This window comes from Cynocephalus volans, chromosome 12 (assembly GCF_027409185.1).
Source record: "Cynocephalus volans isolate mCynVol1 chromosome 12, mCynVol1.pri, whole genome shotgun sequence".
Lineage (NCBI taxonomy): Eukaryota > Metazoa > Chordata > Mammalia > Dermoptera > Cynocephalidae > Cynocephalus > Cynocephalus volans.
The window spans coordinates 19,374,563-19,393,963 of record NC_084471.1 but is presented as its reverse complement, the minus strand read 5'-3'; the positions used below and the strand labels follow the sequence as shown (position 1 = coordinate 19,393,963).

At 39.3% G+C, this 19,401-nt stretch overlaps 1 protein-coding gene across 3 annotated transcripts in view; it reads right to left on the bottom strand.

The window, feature by feature from the left end:
* The window catches only part of ALDH1L2 (aldehyde dehydrogenase 1 family member L2), a 60,024-nt gene that overhangs the window by 32,345 nt on the left and 8,278 nt on the right, over positions 1 to 19,401 (bottom strand). For 2 of the 3 annotated variants that reach the window (XM_063075094.1, XM_063075095.1), the window contains exons 2-10: positions 17,453 to 17,597; positions 14,406 to 14,640; positions 12,424 to 12,589; positions 10,596 to 10,697; positions 10,296 to 10,385; positions 8,552 to 8,686; positions 7,339 to 7,464; positions 6,675 to 6,766; positions 4,272 to 4,419 (exon numbers count right to left, since the gene is read on the bottom strand). In XM_063075094.1, the coding sequence (XP_062931164.1) occupies positions 4,272 to 4,419; positions 6,675 to 6,766; positions 7,339 to 7,464; positions 8,552 to 8,686; positions 10,296 to 10,385; positions 10,596 to 10,697; positions 12,424 to 12,589; positions 14,406 to 14,640; positions 17,453 to 17,597 (1,239 nt within the window). Of the gene's footprint in view, positions 1 to 4,271; positions 4,420 to 6,674; positions 6,767 to 7,338; positions 7,465 to 8,551; positions 8,687 to 10,295; positions 10,386 to 10,595; positions 10,698 to 12,423; positions 12,590 to 14,405; positions 14,641 to 17,452; positions 17,598 to 19,401 lie in introns of those variants that run through there. The other variant, XM_063075097.1, reaches the window with a different exon arrangement.

Below are 19,401 nucleotides of genomic sequence, written 5' to 3'. Positions count from 1 at the left end.
TGGTGCACTCCCTGGCTGAGCATGGTGCGGACCACACTGTGCAGAGGGCTGTGATCCCCTTACCAGTCAAAAAAAAAAAGAAGCTCATTTCTCTAACTCAGAGGAAGACATTAAGTCAACGGGATCCTGGTTCATACCGTCTGGAAGAGACAACCATATGTAAGATTTGGGCCTCAAGATGCTCAGCTTGGCCACTGAGGCAGGAGGTTAGCAACTGATGACAGAAGTGCTCTAGGCTGGGCTTTACAGAGATCTGTCTTCCTCACACAGGTGAAAGATACCTCAAAGACCTTCAGACAATGGAAACACCACCATCTAGTGGCAGCACTGGTGGAGCACAGCTAATAGCTCCATGTACATCCTTGAAAGTGCCTTTGTGGATAGGTTTCCTTTCCACGGGTGCCACTGAAAGTTTTCTTTCCTTAAGTTCCTCCCAGTTTTCACTTTCTCTCTATTAAATATGTGTTGCCTAAACTGTACTCCCTCCCATTGCCTCGCAAGCAAATTTATGTTTGTCAATTAATTTCTATGATGCTCAGTTTTTTCAACAATAAAATGAGATGATACCTGCTTCATACAGTTATTGCAAGGAATAATTGAGATAATATATGTGAAAGAGCATTATTGGCATAAAATTTCATATCACTGCAAGGTACAAAAAAGGAAATTTAATTATTTTAAAAAATGTCCTATGGAGAAATTGGTAATTTTAAAAAAAGGAAAAAACAGCAAGAAATTATCTTGCCTTTCCTCACACCAAGTGCTCACGTTCTATGAGGTATTTCCATTGTGTTTTGTAGGATGTGATGAAGGAAACTTCACGTAAATTGATGTGTTCAATCCCTGCACATAGTTTGCTCTTCTAAAATCACTGTTCTGGGAATATGCTGAGTGTCTTACATGTAGCATCTAATTTGATCTCCCAACCACCCTATAAGGTGGATATTATTATTATCCCATTTAACATATCAGGGAACTGAGGCTTGCCCAAGGTCACACAGCTAGTAAGCTGTGCTACTTGGATTCAAACCTAGGTTAATCAGACCCCAGAAAAGACCTGAGAAGGCCCTAATCTCTTTCATCTGGCTGACCTTGAGGCTCTGTGCAAAAAGGAAGTGTGAAGGTTACAGCAGAGTAGTAAACTGCTGGTTGGAGCATTGAAGGTGCACCCTGGACACACACAGAGTCCCTTAGCAAAGGCTGAGAGACTTATTGGTTTAAGGCATTTAAGATTGAAATCTATGCCCAATCATTAGCTGACCACTAAACGAACCAAAAAGAGACTTTGGTGGTGGCAAACTATAAAGAATAGACTTTACGGACTTAGGTCAAGAAAGTCACGTTCAAAGAAAAAGCAGCAATCACCACAATAATCAGCAACAATGAACCCTGTGAAGGGAGGCAGGCGTTCTGATTTCTAGAGTTGCTACATCCTATTATTGAAAATGGCCAGCTTTCAACAAAAGATCACAAGACATACAAAGAGAAAGTATGGCTCGTACACAGGAAAAAAAGAAAGCAGTTAATAGAAACCATCCCTGAAGAAGCCTACATATGGACTGACTTGACAAAGATTTTAAATAAGCTTTTATAGGGCCGAGCCCGTGGCGCACTTGGGAGAGTGCGGCGCTGGGAGCACGGCGACGCTCCCGCTGCGGGTTCGGATCCTATATAGGAATGGCTGGTGCACTCACTGGCTGAGTGCCGGTCACAAAAAAGACCAAAAATAAATAAATAAATAAATAAGCTTTTATAAATATGTTCAAAAAACTAAAGAAAACCATGTCTAAAAAATTAAAGGAAAGCAAGAGAACAATGTCTCACCAAATAGAGAATATCAGTAAAGAAACAGAAATTATAGAAAAGAACCAAATAGAAATTCTAGAAGTGAAAGGTAAAATAACTGAAATAAAAAATTCTCTAGACAGGCTCAACAGCAGATTCAAGCAGATGAAGAAAGTCCGAGAAACAGGAAAGAATAAGAATAAAGAAAAATGAACAGAGCCTCAGAGACCTGTAGGACACCATCAAGAGTACCAACATATACATAATGTAAATCCCAGAAGGAGAGGGGTGGGAAAAAAAGGAAGAGATAATATTTGAAGGAATAAAGGCTGAAAACTCCCTAAATTTGATGAAAAACTTTAATATGCACATCCAAGAAGCTCAACAAATTCCAATAGGATAAACTCAAAGGATCCTTTACTAGACACATCATAATAATGGTCAAAAGTCAAAGACAAAGAAGGAATCTTGCAAGCAGCAAGAGAGAAGCAAGTCATCACATTAAAAGGACCCTCAATGAAGTTAACAGCTGACTTAACATCAGAAACTATGGAGGCCAGAAGGCAATAGGACAACATATTCAAAGGGCTGAAAGAAAAAGATCATCAGCCAAAAATTCTAGATCCAGCAAAAGTAGCCTTCTAAAAAGGAGGAAAAATCAAAGCATTCCTAAAGAAACACAAAGCAAAATAAATTCATTGCTAATACATGTGGCCTACAAAAAAATATTTAAAAGAGTCCTTCAGGCTGAAATGAAAGGAAACTAGACGGTAACTCACTTGAATCCATATGAAGAAATAAAGAGCACTGGTAAAGGTACCTATATACATAAATATAAAAGTCAGTATAAATATATTACTATTTTTAACTCTTCCTTCTGATTTAAAAGACAACTGCATAAGGCAATAATTATAGAACTGTGGGGGGGCTTATAATGTATAAAGATGTAATTTGTATGACAATAATAGCACAAATTCAGGGTATGGAACAGAGCTATATTGCAGCAAAGATTTTCTATACTATTGGTATTAAGTTGGCATTAATCTGAACTAGACTGTTTTAAGCAAGAATGTTACTTGGATCCTTAAGGCTACCACTAAGAAAATAACTAAAAAATATATAAAAAGAAACAATAAAGGATTAAAATGTTATACTAGACAATACCTATTTAACATGAAAGAAGGTAATAAAGGATAAATAGAGGGACAAAAATGGCATCGTTCCCATATATGATGCAGGATGAAAAAAACATAGAAAGCACAAGTAGCAAAAGAACGTAGATAAATTAGACTTTATCAAGATTAAAACCTGTTGTGTGTCAAAGGACACCATCAAGAAAGTAAAAAGAAAATCCACAGAATGAGAAAAAATATTTGTAAATCATATATCTGATGAGGGACTAACATTTAAAATATACGAAGGACTTTTACAACTTAACAATAAAAAGACAAATAACCCTATTTATTTATTTTGGTGGCTGGCTGATTAGGGGATCTGAACCTGTGACCTTGGTGTTTCCAGGCTGTGCTCTAACCAACTGAGCTAACCAGCCAGCCCACATAACACAACTTAAATATGGGCAAAGGATATGAATTGACATGAAATGATGCTTGATATCATTAGGAAATACAAATCAAAACCATACTGAGATACCACTTCACACCAACTAGGACAGCTGAAAAAGAAAAAGACAGAAAGTGGCAAATGCTGGTGAGGATATGGAGAAGGTGGAATCCTCATACATTGCTGGTGGGGTTATAAAATGGTGTAGCTGCTTTGGAACACAGTTTGGCAGTTCCTCAAAAAATTAAACATAGATTCACCATTTGACTGATCAATTCCACTCCTAGGTACATACCCAAGAGAATTGAGAATGTATGTTCACACAAAAACTTACACATGAATTTGCACAGCACCATTATTCATAATAGCTCAAAAGTGGAAACAATCCTGATGAATCAACTGATGAATGGATAAACAAACTGTGATTTATCCACACAACGGAATACTATTTGGCTAGAAAAAGGAATGGAGCGATGATAAGGGCTACAACACGTATGAACCTTGAGCACACTATGCGAAGTGAAAGGAGCCAGATTTACATGGAAGATTCCATTTCCATGAAATACCTAGAATAGGCAAATCCATAGAGACAGAAAGCAGGTTAGTGGTTTCCAGGAGCTGGGGTTAGGAGATGGGGACGGGGGAGTACAGAACGACTTCCAGTGGGTACAGGGTTTCTTTTTAGGGTGATGAAAAAGTTCTAAAATTAGATAGTGGTGATATCTGCGCAACTCTACAAATATACTAAAAGCCACTGAAATGCACATTTTAAAAAGGTAAATTTTATGTTGTCTGAATTATATCTCAAGAAAACAATTACTAACAAAAGGTTATAATTTTAAAAACAAATGGATGAGGCACAGAATTTTTTACAGTGTACGTATCTTGCTGATGTAGAGTTGAAACATCAAAGAAAAGCTCACATAATCCACCACCAGCTCTGCCTCTTGATCTTCTCCTCTCAGTTTCCTCACCACCTTTTGGATGAATTCTTGAAACTTAGTGGCCATATAGACATCTTCATTCTGTAACTGAAGCCCACCACATTTCTGTCTGATCTCTTCAACCAGCCTAAAAGCAAGAACAAGCTCATGTTACTTATATTTGTAAAAGGTTTAGGGGAACTGCACTATCAGCATTTGTCAAGTTGTCTTGAAGTAAGATTTATGTCATATGCCTATTTTATATCCCATGAAATTTTCTGTGATAATAATCAGAGAAATTGACAATACTGGGGCAAGAAAATTAAAAATCTGCCTTGAAGGACAGTGGCATTTTGTTGTTGTTGCTGTTTTTAACTTTATCGATGAATAAAATAAAAGAAATCAAAGCAAAAACATTTTAATTACTTACAAGAAGGATGTCAGGGGCACATAAAGTCAGTTCTTTTCCTTTCAAAGTTACTCAAGAAATAAGAAAGGCAATTTCCTAATTGTAAAGACTACAAGAAATAAATGTTGTATTGTAGAATATTTTCTCTAGACTATATGCAAGAATAAAACAGACTTTTTTGTGTGTTCCTCGGTTAACATAGGTACTAGTTAGAACCATGTGGTAGGTTAATATAATTTTTGAAGTCCTTTCCCATCCTTTGATTTTCACTGTTAATTTGTCAAATTACAGCTATCTGGCATTTCTTAAATGGCAGTGGTGGACGAGACACAGTGTAGAAAGCCCACCACAGTTGTTCAATCATTTTTTCTCTGAAAGAGATGAAGTGGCTTGGTTATCAAGATACTAATGTCAAATGATATTAACAAGATAATATCAGATGATTATGGTTAGTCAGACATTCAAACAGTAAATGAGTAATTCCTGCAGGAGTGTTTTCCTAGCCCCCCCACCAAAAATAGTATTAATAATACATTATTAAAATCTTTAGTTGACCTAATTAGAAGTTTCTGGGAACTCATGAGTCATAGCTGAGTAATCTGTAATTTGAGGAACCAAAACTCTTAACTTTTGGTAATACTACGTAATGCTCTTCAAGTGATTGTTTTTGATTACTGATATAAAAGCTCCACAAATAAAGAGACTTTGTCTAGTTTACAACTGTATCCCCACTGCCAAAACTCTTCCTTATATGTAATAAGTGTTCAATAAATTTTGTGAAATAAATGAATGACTAAATAGGATATTCATCAGGAACACTTCTTTGTCAAAATGAAGGATTATGTCAAGGAGGAACAGTTTTACCTTTTAGTGAATGGCTATAGTAAGGCCCAGAATCCAAACCCATTTAGCTTCTCTATTCTCTGCGCCCACCATCAAAGGACTGCCCAGCCCTTAGTTAGTTCTCAATGGTCTCATTATCCTCATTATCCTCAAATTAAAAACCACCTCTGCAAGACTCTGCACCATCAGGATCCTGGTACACTTTTCTTGACATAGAAGAGGCTTTCTAGGACACTAGCCATTTCAACTTGCTGTAAGCCTCTGCAGAGAAATTCTGACTGTAGGATGATTTCCCCTACTCTTCCAAGTAGCCTGATAACCCTCATTCTAGATCAATCTCACTGGGTAATTTTGGAGGATAGGAGAAAAAAGATTTGGGGGGAGTATAATCAATGTCATATTGCTATGGCTTGAATGTTCCTTCCAAAACTCCTGTTGAAATTTGTTTGCCATTGTGACGGTGTTAAGAAGAGGGACCTTTAAGAAGTGAGTAATGGATTGTCGTTACCACAGGTATGGGTTAGTTATTGCAGGCGTGGGCTCCTGATGAAAGGATGAGTTCAGTCTCCTTTTTTTCTCCTTTTGCTCTCACCCTCTCTCACCAGGTGATGCCGTTTGCCATGTTATGACGCAGCAAAGAAGGCCCTCACCAGATGTGGCCCCTTGATCTTGGACGTCCCAGCCTCCAGACCCATAAGCCAAATATATCTCTGTCTTTATAAATTACCCAGTCTCAGGTATTCTGCGATAGTAGCAGAAAACGGACTAAGACATGTGCCCTTCTGGATCAGACTGTATAGGAAATTCCCCACTAGCATTTTCTCACCAAAAGCTTCTCAATTCCAATGTCATATTACAGGAAAATCAGCTACAGAACATGAGGGCAAATTTTAAAAAGAGACAAACAATTAGGAAAATTAGTTTTCTAGGTATACAAGAGATATAAAAACAACTTCTGGTTAGCAACAAAGAGAATTAAACTGATAGATATACATGTTTGACCATGGAAACAACAACAAAAATGATGAAGAAAAGAGTAGACAGGTATGATGGAGTGACAACATCCAGAACAAAGGATTTGGATGTGATTGTCAAAGTCAAAGTCAAAATCCCTTGTGGAGGGATGAGAGTGAATAAGGTGGTAGTTTTACCTGACAACATCCATTGATCTTGCTCCAGATTTAAAGAAGTCTGTTGAGTCTTCAATAACAGGGATGTTGCTTAAAATTCCAGCCCAGATGACCTACCCAAAAAGGGACACTTTTAGGAGGGAAGCGCCATGAAGGACAATGTGGCAGAGACTGGCTAGCTCTCCATCAAAGCTATTTCCTCTTCATCGTGTATACACGGCTTGACCACATTTCTCAGAATCTCTTCAAGTTAGATGCAGCCAGTGAATATGAGTGGAAGTGACCTGCAACTGCTCCAGTCTTGGCCCATGAAAAACCTTCTCCATACAACTCTCTCTGTTCTTTTGCCCTTCCGGCTGTCTGGAATAGACATGACCTCCAGGATGACCTTGAAGATAGTATAGCCGGGGTCCCTGAATAACCCCATCCCTAAGCCCCATGCCCCAGTTTCACCGCTGACCCCCAATGCCAACCTAGAACTGCTTTGGATTACTTATGTGAGAAATAAATCTGTATATACCGTGCTCGAGCATGTACATTTTGGGGTCCATTTCCTATTGTGCAGCTAATACAAAAAAGAGGAAATAAAGTTCTAACTCTACCCCTTTGAGGACTGATAGTACCAGTTATAAATATGCTTCAGTCTTCCAAGGTAACAGCAATATTAAGGACATCGTATGTTCACCTTGATGGTCTCTGCCACCTTCAACTCTTCAGCTGTAAGCTCCACCACGAATGTCTCACCCCCTGAAAAGTACTGAGAGGCAGGAATCATTTTTCCATCTTCAAACTGCAGATTTCTCACCATCACCTACAAAATAGCAACAAAACAAAACAAAAAATTGAGGATTATGATAATTCAAAGGTGAGACTGGTGGGAGGAGGAGTCCTGCGTATTATATACACAGAAGGACCAGCTTATTTGGAAAATACAACAATATGGATTAAAAGCACTCACTATTATGTGTAAAGGACTGAAGCGGCATTTTAATAATGGCAGCAGAAAGGAGAAAGTTAAGACTAGAGGTAGATACATCACAAAATGAATAATAAGCTCTGGAAAAATCGACATTTGGATGTAGGCATTCAGACTAAAACCTACTATAACAGGAGGCACTACGACTACCACTATGACCCTGCTGCCACACACAGTGTGAAGTATGTATGTATGTACTGAAGCATCATTTAATCATATAAATACGGATGGAGGCAGATGCCAGTATTAGTCCCATTTTACTGATGCAGAAATGGAGGCTCAGTGAGGTGAAGTGTTTTGTACAGTGACACACAGATAGTAAATAACAAAGCTGGAATTAGAACCCAGAACTAGCTGGGCTTGCAACTGATTTATCCTGCAGTGACTGGAAAATATCTGCAAGTACAAATTTCCTCTTGCAGTCTTCATTGGGAAGCTGTCCAGAGGGCACGGAGGCCCAGAGCCAGCCCTCTCCAGCACAGGCAGTGGAGGGGTGCTTGCCTGGTGAGGAAATGGAAGAGGGCCACATCCATCTCCCTTGGTCCTCCCAGGCTCTGGCAGTGGGAAGGCAGACAGATGGGATTCCCCTCTCTGTTCTATAGATGGGGAAACCGCGACTTGTGGGGAGAACCATCCTTCCCAAGACAAGTGCGTGGCAGAGCAGGGGTCCACATCCTTGAAGCCTGATCAAATTCTAAGCTCTTTTTACTGTATCACAAAGCAGACTGTGCAGGCCTGTGGGGCCCATCCTGACGAGTCTCGTCCTATCAGGGCACCTGGAGCCCACTCATGCCCAGAGAGAAATGGGGGCACAGATATCCTGGGCCTCCCACATCCCATGTGAAAGCTATTCCCTTAATAGCTCGGGTTATAGAAGGAAACCAAAAAAGTTATTTCATAGGTGACCATACTGAACACTTACGGCTTTTCCATCATTACCAAAAACAACAAGTCCGTTTTTGGTAACAAGACCTGGCTTCTTGGCACCTTTAATTTCCAGCGGTTCTCCAGGAGGCACAGAGCTATTCAGTAATGATGAGCCATAGAACGTGACCATCTAATAAAGAGACCAAACCCAGAGTGTAAGATCAGGAGGTGAAGCTGTTCATAGCTGTGTGTGCAAGCATTACTCCCTGAATCATCATCTGTAATAAAGTTGAGATACCATCATGTGAAAGACTGTATCAAGCATCTGTAGAAATGACACAAAGTAAGAGACAGTCTTCAAATGTGTGATTGAAGAGTTTCAAAAATACCCCACATCCAGGTGACATGAGTATACATTTATCATGTATTCCCACTGATACAAAGGCGAATGAGATAAAAAGCTCTCAGCCTCTACAGCCTGAAGGTAGGGTTTGTGAGGGCCGTGGAGGTGTTGGGGGTGGGGGGTAGGTGAGGGGAGATGCACAGTAGTAAATATGCCATAACGATGCAGTGTGGTAAGTGATGAGAAGTGCAAGGTGCTTTGTGGGTCAGTTCATGGACACAAGACTAGATCCAGACTGTAACTAAGAGAAATCGACACTCATTGACCTATCATTATAATTCCATGACTATTAGCTGTCATTTATTGAGCACTGAAATAGTTAACATTTGTTGAATACAGTACTTACTCTATGCTAGGGACCAAGTGATTAAATGAATTAACTCATTTAATCTTCACAATAACCCATAACCTATAAGGGAGGCGGCACCATTAGTCCCATTTTACAATGAAGAAACCAAGGTATGCAATGGTTAAGTAACCTGCCCAAGGTTACACAGCAGCTAGTGGGAGAGCCAGGATTGTAATCGAAACATTCTGGCTTCAGATCCCACACTCTTCACCACTACACTGAACTTCCTCCCTTGGTCATTCATCTGTCCCACACAGAAGTATTTTTATTGTCACCTAACATGCACCAGGAAACCTGCCTAAGTGCTGAGATTATCAAGACAATAACATGAAGCTCTTACTCTGAAGGAGTTCATAGTCTATTGGGGGCAGGGGGATTGGTAAATAAAACGACCCTTACAATACATGATGTGCTATGTTAGAGGTAGGCAAAGTATTGTTGGAACAGAGGGAAGGGACACCGGACCCCCACAGGCTGGGCATGTGAGAAGTCAGGAAACTTCCTAGAAGAGGTGAAACCTGAGAACCTGAGCTGAGCCCAGATTCCCCATGGATGAGAAGGCTCTTCATGCCTTGCCCCTGCCCACCTCTCCTGCCTCATCTCTCTCCACGCCCCTCCTCATACACCAGACCCCAGTTTTATTGCAAGTCCTTAACTACGTGCTATACTCTCCTGTCTCTGGGGCTTCACCTCTTTGTCTCTCTCTCCACCTGATTAACTCTTCTTGAAGTTCAAGCAAAGCAGTCAGCATGTCTAGGAAGCCTTCCCTAATACACCTGAGTCTGGACCTTGGTTACAGCATTTATCTGCTGCATCGTGTCTACTCACTTCTCTGCTTTCTTCATAAAACTGCAGGCTCCTTGACAGCAGGGGCTGTGCCTACTGTCTGCTTCACAGTAAATGTCCACCGTATGCTGAATAAACAGGAAGGTGAATCACAGCCCCTCCATATGACCAAGGGAAGAACCAAGGGAAGCCTTGATTTATTTGCAATACCTCTTCCAAAGGAAATATAGTGGGGGACAAAAAAAGGTCCCTAGAACATACCTCTCCATTTATCTCTGCCCAAGCTCCAGGGACTTTATCATGACCTCGGATCCAGTTATGTAAAACTTCAGCAGACTGATCCCAAGAAATCTAGGAAAGCACAAAGCACAGGCTGACCCTCTCAATGCTGTGAGTCTCCAAAGCAGCAGAAACATTTGTCTCCATCAGTGGCACAAGTGGGTAGGGGTGAGGTAGGCTGGGTGGGAGAGCCACCTCTTCGTGAGGAAATGGTACATTGGGAACTACGTAAAGGTAGAGGGCCGGGAACTTTGAGAAGTGTTACTGCGTTGCTGTAAATACCTTGGCATTGTCTTTTTTCTGGATACCTTCATATGTTGCCCCTTCCTCTGGTTGGGGAATACGAGGAGCTTTCCCATCGGCGATAAGTTGGACAGCTTCTACCTAAAGCCAAAAACGTCACCTGTGTTACAGCCCAATGATCAACAATGTCATGGTCTGTTCAACTGAAGTTTCCGCTTAACAAGATTACTACATATAAATCTGTTCAGACATTCAGCCTATGAAAATAACTACCACTTCTGCAGGTTTGCCTAAGTGCCAAGCAGTGTAGTAGCTTCTGTATGTGAAATATCCCTTGCAAACATGACACAAATCCTACAAGGTGGATAATATTATTCCTGTTTACAGATGAGAAAACTGTGGCTTAGAAAAGTGAAGCAACTAGCTTGAGATCACAGAGATAGCTGGTAGGTGTCAGAGGCGGGATTTGCATCCAGGTTGATTTACTGCCAATATCAATCTTGCCCTCTCAAAAATGACTCCCTTGTTCAAACACACTTCAACCTCTTCTTGTTGATTCAATGGAAATAATTCCATTCAATATTTCCAATTCAATGGAAATAGTTATAAAACAAGTCATGCCAGATTATTTTACTCTTCATGATGATTCTAGAAAATGGTATATTATTGTATTTAATTGATTCAACTTGCTTTCTAGCTTAGGAAACCTGGAATTAAAAACTTAAAATCTATCCACGAGAGTGACCGCCTTTGAGATGTGTCCTGCATCTCTTCCTGTGATATTTATGTTTGCCTTGAGTTGAGAGTTTCTCCCTTTCCCCGGGAGGCCTTTGTGAGCTCAAGTTCTCAGATTTCTCTCCAGGGACTCACAGCTGCTGACTACTGGAGTTAGCCACCTGGGAACAGAACCAAGTTTACAGCTCATTCCACTCACGTCTATCTATAATACTTGTATTATCAGGTACAGGATTTGGGCTTGAGCAAATACTATAGAACATACCATATGCTATTTTGATAGTAGTGATCATTTTTAGCACCTACTGTGTGCCAGATGCTTTACACAAATAATGACATTTAGTTTGCACAACAACCCTACAAGTCAGGCAGTATTATCCACATTTTATAGATAGAGAACTAAGGCTAAAGGGCTAAGTGACTTGCCTATTGTCATACAACAAATAAGTGGTAGAATAAGAACCTAAGCTTAGGTCTTTCTGACACCAAAGCCTTACTCTGTTAATCATTACGTGATATAAACAAGGCACTGTTCTCCTCCAGCCTAAATCAATGGCTACTGTTTTACCTAATCTTGCTACTTCTACCGTAACAAACTCTGGAAAGAAAATTAAATGACATCAAAATTACCTACTGAATTTTTCAATATTTTTACACGATAATGTTGTTACTTTGTGGTGTACATGCTTTAGGCTTCTTACCAAGGGCTCAGCTGAATGAATAAGCAACACCAAATTTCACCCTGTTACACAGACTAATTTAAAACACTTTCAAAGAAAGTACAAATTACATAGCAAAATTTTTAAAGATTCTGTATACTTCTTTACAATTATTCATTACAGACAGGGTTGGAGATTTAAGTATGTGGCAAAGGAAAAGGAGCAGGTTAATTGCTACCTCGTTGATTTGATCACTGCTCTCAGAAAAGTAAGTCAGGTTCACAGACTAAGTATTTTAAAGTTCAGATTTCCACCCTAAATATACCATCCCATCGGTAAATATAAAATCTAATTTTGTTTTTAAGCTTTATATTTTTAGTGAAAATTCATATGGGCAAATTCTCAATAAAAGAAAATATTTCCAAAATGTTAAGGATTTACTAAATTATTCTTGATGGCATAAATATACTGACCATGGCCTTGATTCCTTCAGGAAAAAGAAATCGATTATAAAGTGCATCCACCGTATCATTGGGTTCAACATCACATGATCTCTGAAGAAGGATGGGTCCTGTATCTAAACCATCATCAGCCCAGAAAACAGACAACCCAGCTTTCTTGTCTCCCATAATTAGAGTCCTGTGAAGAGAAGAGTTCAACTTAAAATGCTGGTGAACTGTATCATAAAGTGATGAATTAGTGATATTAAAGTACAAGGTAATTACAATGGAAAAGTAGACAGTGAATGAAGCTACCGTGAGAAATCAGCAGTAGAGCTGGGAGATGTGAGAGCTCAGAAAAAGCAACGCCTAATGGTCCTGCTAAATACATCCTCGTGTCTGTAGTCTTTCTTGTTAACATGTAGTCATGACTCGTAGTGAATTCAAACAGGCGTTAGAACCCACCACTGTCACTCATTGACTCCCAAGTATCAGGGCTCTACCTCAGGATCAAGTAATTTGCCCACCTGACTCCGATTCCTACATCATACTTGACCCTGTACTAGGCAGAATAAGAACGTGACATAAAACAGAGGATATTCTCTGCAACGTGAAGAGGAGATCTGGTTATTAATTCAGGCATAAGATTCATTTAGGATTAGAATTAACTCTAGATTGTCTACATAAATTGTAGTAAAAGACGGTTGTTTAATTCAACTATGTGTATTTTGTGCTCTGTAAAGCTCAGCCTAAGAGAAAATGCTGCCCCCTCCACAGGAGCTTATAATGAAAACAATAAGCTACATATGTTAACAGATACATATAAAAGCACACAGAGACCAGGCTAAAACAGAGAGTATGAAGTGGTAGGTTAGCCAGGCCCATGACCTAAGTAATTTTTACTTCTCGGGGCTAATCATGCAAACCTAAATCAATCACTCACTCACTGTTTTCAGAAATATTGAGGAATTAATTGACATTATGTTATCAAGAACCTTGAAGATACCCATATGCTTTGATTCTGCATGTGGAAACAATGTGAAATGAGAAAAAATACAAGTTTGAGTGCAAAGATATCCACTAAATAATAATAAAGTATTATTTACAAGAGCAAACAAGAAATTGATGTAATCAAACTTTAAATACAATGAGTATTATTCACTACATTAAACCAGGTGTAGACTTTCTGCCTATTCAATAACGTCACACTGAGGGATATCAGGAAGTTGTGCAGGTAAAGGAGAGAAGGTAGAAAAGGCCACCTCAACCCACACAAGTGTACCTACGGCATCGGGTACCTACAGTGTATCAGGTACTGTTCTTGACACTGGCGAAACAGCAGTAAAAATGTTAAAGTCCTTTCCCTCAAGAAGCTTGAAGTCAAATGGAGGAAGACAGACAATGAGGAAAATAATTTCAAGTAATTCAGCATTTCCTGAAATGTATTTAAAATGCTCCATGCACAAAAGTTCTGTGGTCAAATAAGTTTGGGAACATGAGTACTCAAATTCCCTCTAGGAGGTTATGATACTCACTTTAAAGCACATATTAAAAGCTCAGAGAAGTCCTGCGATAAATCTAGCATGAACAAAACTGATCTGACCATACAGCCTTTGTTTTCTCACTATCTAGTTACGTTCAGTGGAACTAGTACTCCATAGACTATTCTTGGGAAATTCTGTCCTGGTTCATGCAGTAGTCTAGATCTCAGGGGAGTTCATGCACTAGGAGCAATCAATCAGGACCTTACAGTTGTTCAAGCATACCTCTTTTCTTGATCACCGAGGTAAAAAACAGAAAGACTACGGGCAATGAAATAGACCCAACCTCTCTGTTATTAAAAAATCTCACCAGTTGGGCCGAGCCCGTGGCGCACTCGGTAGAGTGCTGCGCTGGGAGCGCGGCAACGCTCCCGCCGCGGTTCGGATCCTATATAGGAATGACCGGTGCACTCACTGGCTGAGTGCCGGTCACGAAAAAAAAAAAAAAGAAAACCGACAAAAAAAAAATCTCACCAGTTGATAGCAGAGGCTCCTCTGTGCCTGGGCAGGATGGAGGGGTGATAAATGATGGAACCATGCTTTGGGCTATCGATTACATCCATGGGGATGAACTGTGTACAGAAGGGAAGCACGTTTAGCTCGGCACCCACGGATCTGTAGGCTTCCGACACCTCTTTGATGGTCTTGCCCTTGACTCTCCATCTAGGGAACTTGAACACAGGGGTCCCATCTTTCTCCGCAGCCAAAGCTGAGCATGAAAAAGATTACTTTCGTTTTTTAAAAAGCCATAATTTTATATTGGTATGAATTGTGATTTTATATTTTCATGAAACATTTACAAATAAAACATAGTGAAAAACAATCTAGATTGTGACCAGAATTTGACCTATTATAGTTGTTTTACGTTCCGTCCATTTTTCTAATGTGATATTTATTTATATATTTAAGGCATAACACATTTGAATTCAAAAGTTTGTAGTTAGATAGTATTTTGAGATTTTAACCAAAGCTTTTTCTTTTTTAGAACAACCTTTTAAAGAACATAGCTTTAGCTTTGGAGCCAAGTGGCAATACTTCACCCACCAATTTAACATAGTCTCTGGCACGGTTGAAAACCTTTAGTCTCTCCCTTCCCCACACAGAGCAAACTGTACACCAGAACACAATCTCTCTGCCAAACAGGCAGATCCCCAAAACTGAAGGGTTAAAGATTCTGAGCTTTTCTAGTTCTTTCTCCCACCCAAATTCACCAAGCAGATAAGCTTAGTGGAGGAGAGAGGCCCTAAGAATGGAGAATACACACTTAGCTCCCTGTAAGGGTTTTGCCATACTGAAACACATCCAGGTCTCCTTCCTGAGGTCTCCTTCCCCTCAAAATGACTCCATCCTATCTCCATGTGAAAACTGAATGGCCCTTCAAAGTGCAATTAGCATAAACCCATTTTCTCCATAATAAAATGTCACTTTTACTAACTACATACCTTTTATCTTAAGTGTATTTATTTAAGTATATATATTTTATATATACTATTAAATATTTAAAAAGTATATGAATATATTTTATATAAAACACATATACTATTATATATTAGTAATATATAATATTACTAATATATTAGTAAACATATATGCTATTATATATTAGTAGTATATATAATAGTATATATTATACATTATTATAGTAGTATATATAATAGTATATGTAGTGGATTGAATTGTGTCCCCCCAAAACTCCCTGAAGCTTGAATTGTGTCCCCCAAGTTTTATGTATTGGAAACTTAGCCCCCACTGTGACTGCTAAGAGGGTGGGAAATCCTATCATGGTAAATGAAAGGTGGGGCCTTGAAGATGTGATTGGATTGTAGGACTGTGCCATAGTGAATGGATTAAAAATGGTGGTCAGGGGCATGGTTCTGAGGGCTTTAAAAGAAGAGGAGAGTCTGTCTCTCTCTTTCTCTCTTTCTCTCTCTCTCTCTCTCTGCTCCCACCATCTTGCAATGTGAGACCCCTGGGTCACTGTTGGCACCACCAGATGGACTTTGGACTTCCCAGCCTCAGAAACTGTAAGCAATAAATGTTTTTCTTTATAAATCACTCAGTTTCAGGTATTCTGTTACAGTAACACAAACAGATTAATGCAGTATATATTATACATTATTATAGTAGTATATATTATATATTACAGTAGTATATATATAATAGTGGTATATATAATAGTATAAATATTAATTTTAGGCAATTTCCAGAAGGCTTAACTAAAGCTTTTTACTTGCATTTTTTGTTCTTTTTCCTTTGTTCCCTATTTGATCATCAAAATTCATTGACTCAGGATGAGATGATGCCTCTACCACAAAACCTAAATTCTGAAGCCTAAGTAAGTCCTGAAGGACTCTGGTTATCAAAGTTAGGCCCTGATCAATCCATTTGGAAGAATTTGTTCACAAAACACAATAATGTTCACAAAATATGAATGTTCATAAAATGTCCAAAAAACTTAACTCACATATCAGATGACAGGAAAATGGATAAATGTTAAAAAACGTGATATTGGGAGAAAACTGTGAAAGGTTATATGTGAAAGAAAAATGAGGTAGAGGAGACTTAGAAGTCTTCATTGTAAAAAATGTACTGCACTAGGACAGGCTTGGAGCATTCAGGTGTCATCTCCTGTTTTGGTTTTTGGCTTCCTGGAGCTGCCCTGGTTGACAACAAGAATAGTCAGGTGCTGTCATTCTCGGGTGCTTATTATGCACTAGGTGCAGTGCTGAGCACTTCACATACATTACCTCATTTAATCCTCACAGCAGCCTGTAAGACGGGTCCCACTGAACTGAGGCTTAGTGAGAAGAAGTAGCTTGCCCGAGGTCACACGGCTAGTAAATGGCAGAGTGAGAATTAATCCCCCGACTCCACAACATATGCTGTTAACCACATGCTGTAACAACTCCCAGGTTACTCTCTAAGTCAGGTCGGTATTTTCTCTTTTTCTGAGTTCTGTCATCAGCCCAAATGACCATGACAAACGGAAAGGGGGTCCTGGCCCTGGGACCAGGCACTAAGGAAGAGTTCATTTCCCAGGATTCATTCTGAAAGGAGGTCTAAAAGTCACGTGCTTGCAGTTCTTCTAAAGTCCATGTGCATGGCCAAGACTACTAGTTGTCTCCCTTCATCCCTTAGCAATGGGGTCCCCTAGTTTAACTGAATGCACAGCCACCTCAGATAAACTCTGTATTTCTCAGCTTCTCTTACAAATAGAGTTGTTCTGTAACCAAGTTGTGGCCAACACTATGTGAGCATTGGGCAATATGTGCAACTTCGGATTACGCCCTTAATAAAGGCTTGCTCCCCACTTCTTCTCTTTTCCTTCCTGCTTGCTGGAACGCAGATGTCATAGTTGGGGCTGAGGCAGCTACCATGGACCATGAGATGGAAGTACTGATAATGGCAAAGCAACAAATAGAAGGAACATGCATTGTAATGAACGTAGAGCTGCCACACCAGCTCTGAGGACCAGCCCGGACTTGAGAGTTCTTGGCCCAGTCATCCCGAGGTGCACTCACCCAGCGGATCGGCTTTTCCGTCCTTGTCTGGAATAGTGAACACTCCTACTACTCGGTGGCCCTCTTTGCGGAGGTGGCTGTAAACTTCCTGTCCAAAGAGGCTCTGGCCTATAAGTGCCAGCTTCAGCTTGTTTTTGAAACAAACCTGTGAAAAAATTCAGTGATGACAGATGTACACAGAGATAGAAGACACCAGATAATAAACATTTTTTTCAATCATAGAAGATGACTCAAGGCTACAAAAGGCTCAAAGATCTACAAAATAAAATTTTTATTGACATACACTGAACCCAGACTATATTATGTCTATGTAGCAGCAAAATAATTTCACATCTCAGTATTGCTCATTTTCTCTTTGCTCTAATTCCCTTGATTATTCATTTTAATCACTGGGATTACATATATTTTTACAAGCTACCTCAACTCTTTGGTGAAATAAGGCCAGATATAAACAAATAAGGGTGTCCTTGTTAAAAGGAACTTAACTCTGAGCAAAATCTACCTCAGTATGACAATACTTTTATGCCCCTGCAATACAGAAATAAGAACTGGACTCATCTCTTACCTCCCAAAGAGGCCAAGATCTAAAACACAGGGGGCAAAGGCACAGACCCTAGAGCTAGCCTACCTGAGGTCGAAACTTGTGCCACCACTTGTGCCAGTTGTGTGGACTTAAGCAAGTAACTAACTTCTCTCTTATTTTATTTTATTATTTTTTTTTGGTAACTAACTCCTCTTTGTCTTTTCTCCCCCCTCATCTATAAAATGGGAACAATAATAATACCAACTTTATACAATTTTGATGGAAGATAATGACTTCATGTGCAACAGGCTAAGCACAGTGTGTGACACAGAATAAGTATTGTTTAAGCAGAAGCTTTCATAATTTTTTAAAGACCTTGCTATATACTAGACTGTTCAATGTTTTTGTAGATAGTCAGAATTCAAAAATTCTTAAGTGGAACAAACTTATTTGACCTCAAGACCTGGCTTTATCTAATGTAGTGAATGCTCTTTATAGTCCTTATAGATTTCTTGTAAGTTTGGCATAAACTCATTTGGCTTTAAATCTGACCTGAACTGACATAATGCTATTTATAGCCTTTATTTATATTTAAATAGACTATATGAATATTCATATGTTTGCTGCAGAAAAACCAATGTGTTTGGTTACAGGTACTGCCCTAAAGCCTGCTGGGAATTTTATGTAATATACTATCTATACACCATATGAACTTTCTAAAATAAGAATAATTCTGAAATCTAAAAACATACTTGGCCCCAAAGTTTTCAGGTAAGGGACTGAGGCCTGCACATCATTTCATTTCATTTAATCCTCATACCTATGCTGTTTTGCTATCTTCCATTTTGCACCATTTTCATGGATGAAGAAACCAAGCCTTAGAAATGTCAAGTATATCCCCAAGGTCATAGAAAGGGAGAGAGCGTTTCTATGACCTTTTCCATGACCTTTTCCTTTCCTCTTAGAAAGGGAGAGAGCCTGGGATTTGAATCCAGGTCTGTCTGACTCCAAAGCCCTTAAGCACATATGCACTTAAAAATGAAATATTTAAAATGAACTATTACGACTCATCTCTTCCATCTTATTTACAGATTAACATGGACACACAAAAACACAGTGATCATTAGGAAATATAAACACCATGTAGTAGATAAGAGTAGCATTGAAGAGGTTACAGTTTTAAGGAATGTCTTTGAGCAATTACATCTGTGAATTCTCCTAAAGTGGAGACTTTTCACAATGCATAATGTCATACACTGACATGATGACTGTTGAGATGATGATAAAAGGCCATCAGGTGAAGAAGGCTAGGTGCAGGAGTGTAATCAGAGCATCATACTTTCTATGTGTTTCTTTTCTTGGCAATGGACCAACCCCAGCTCCCCAGAACTGTCTCCACCTTACATTCTTCCATGTTAGAATATGG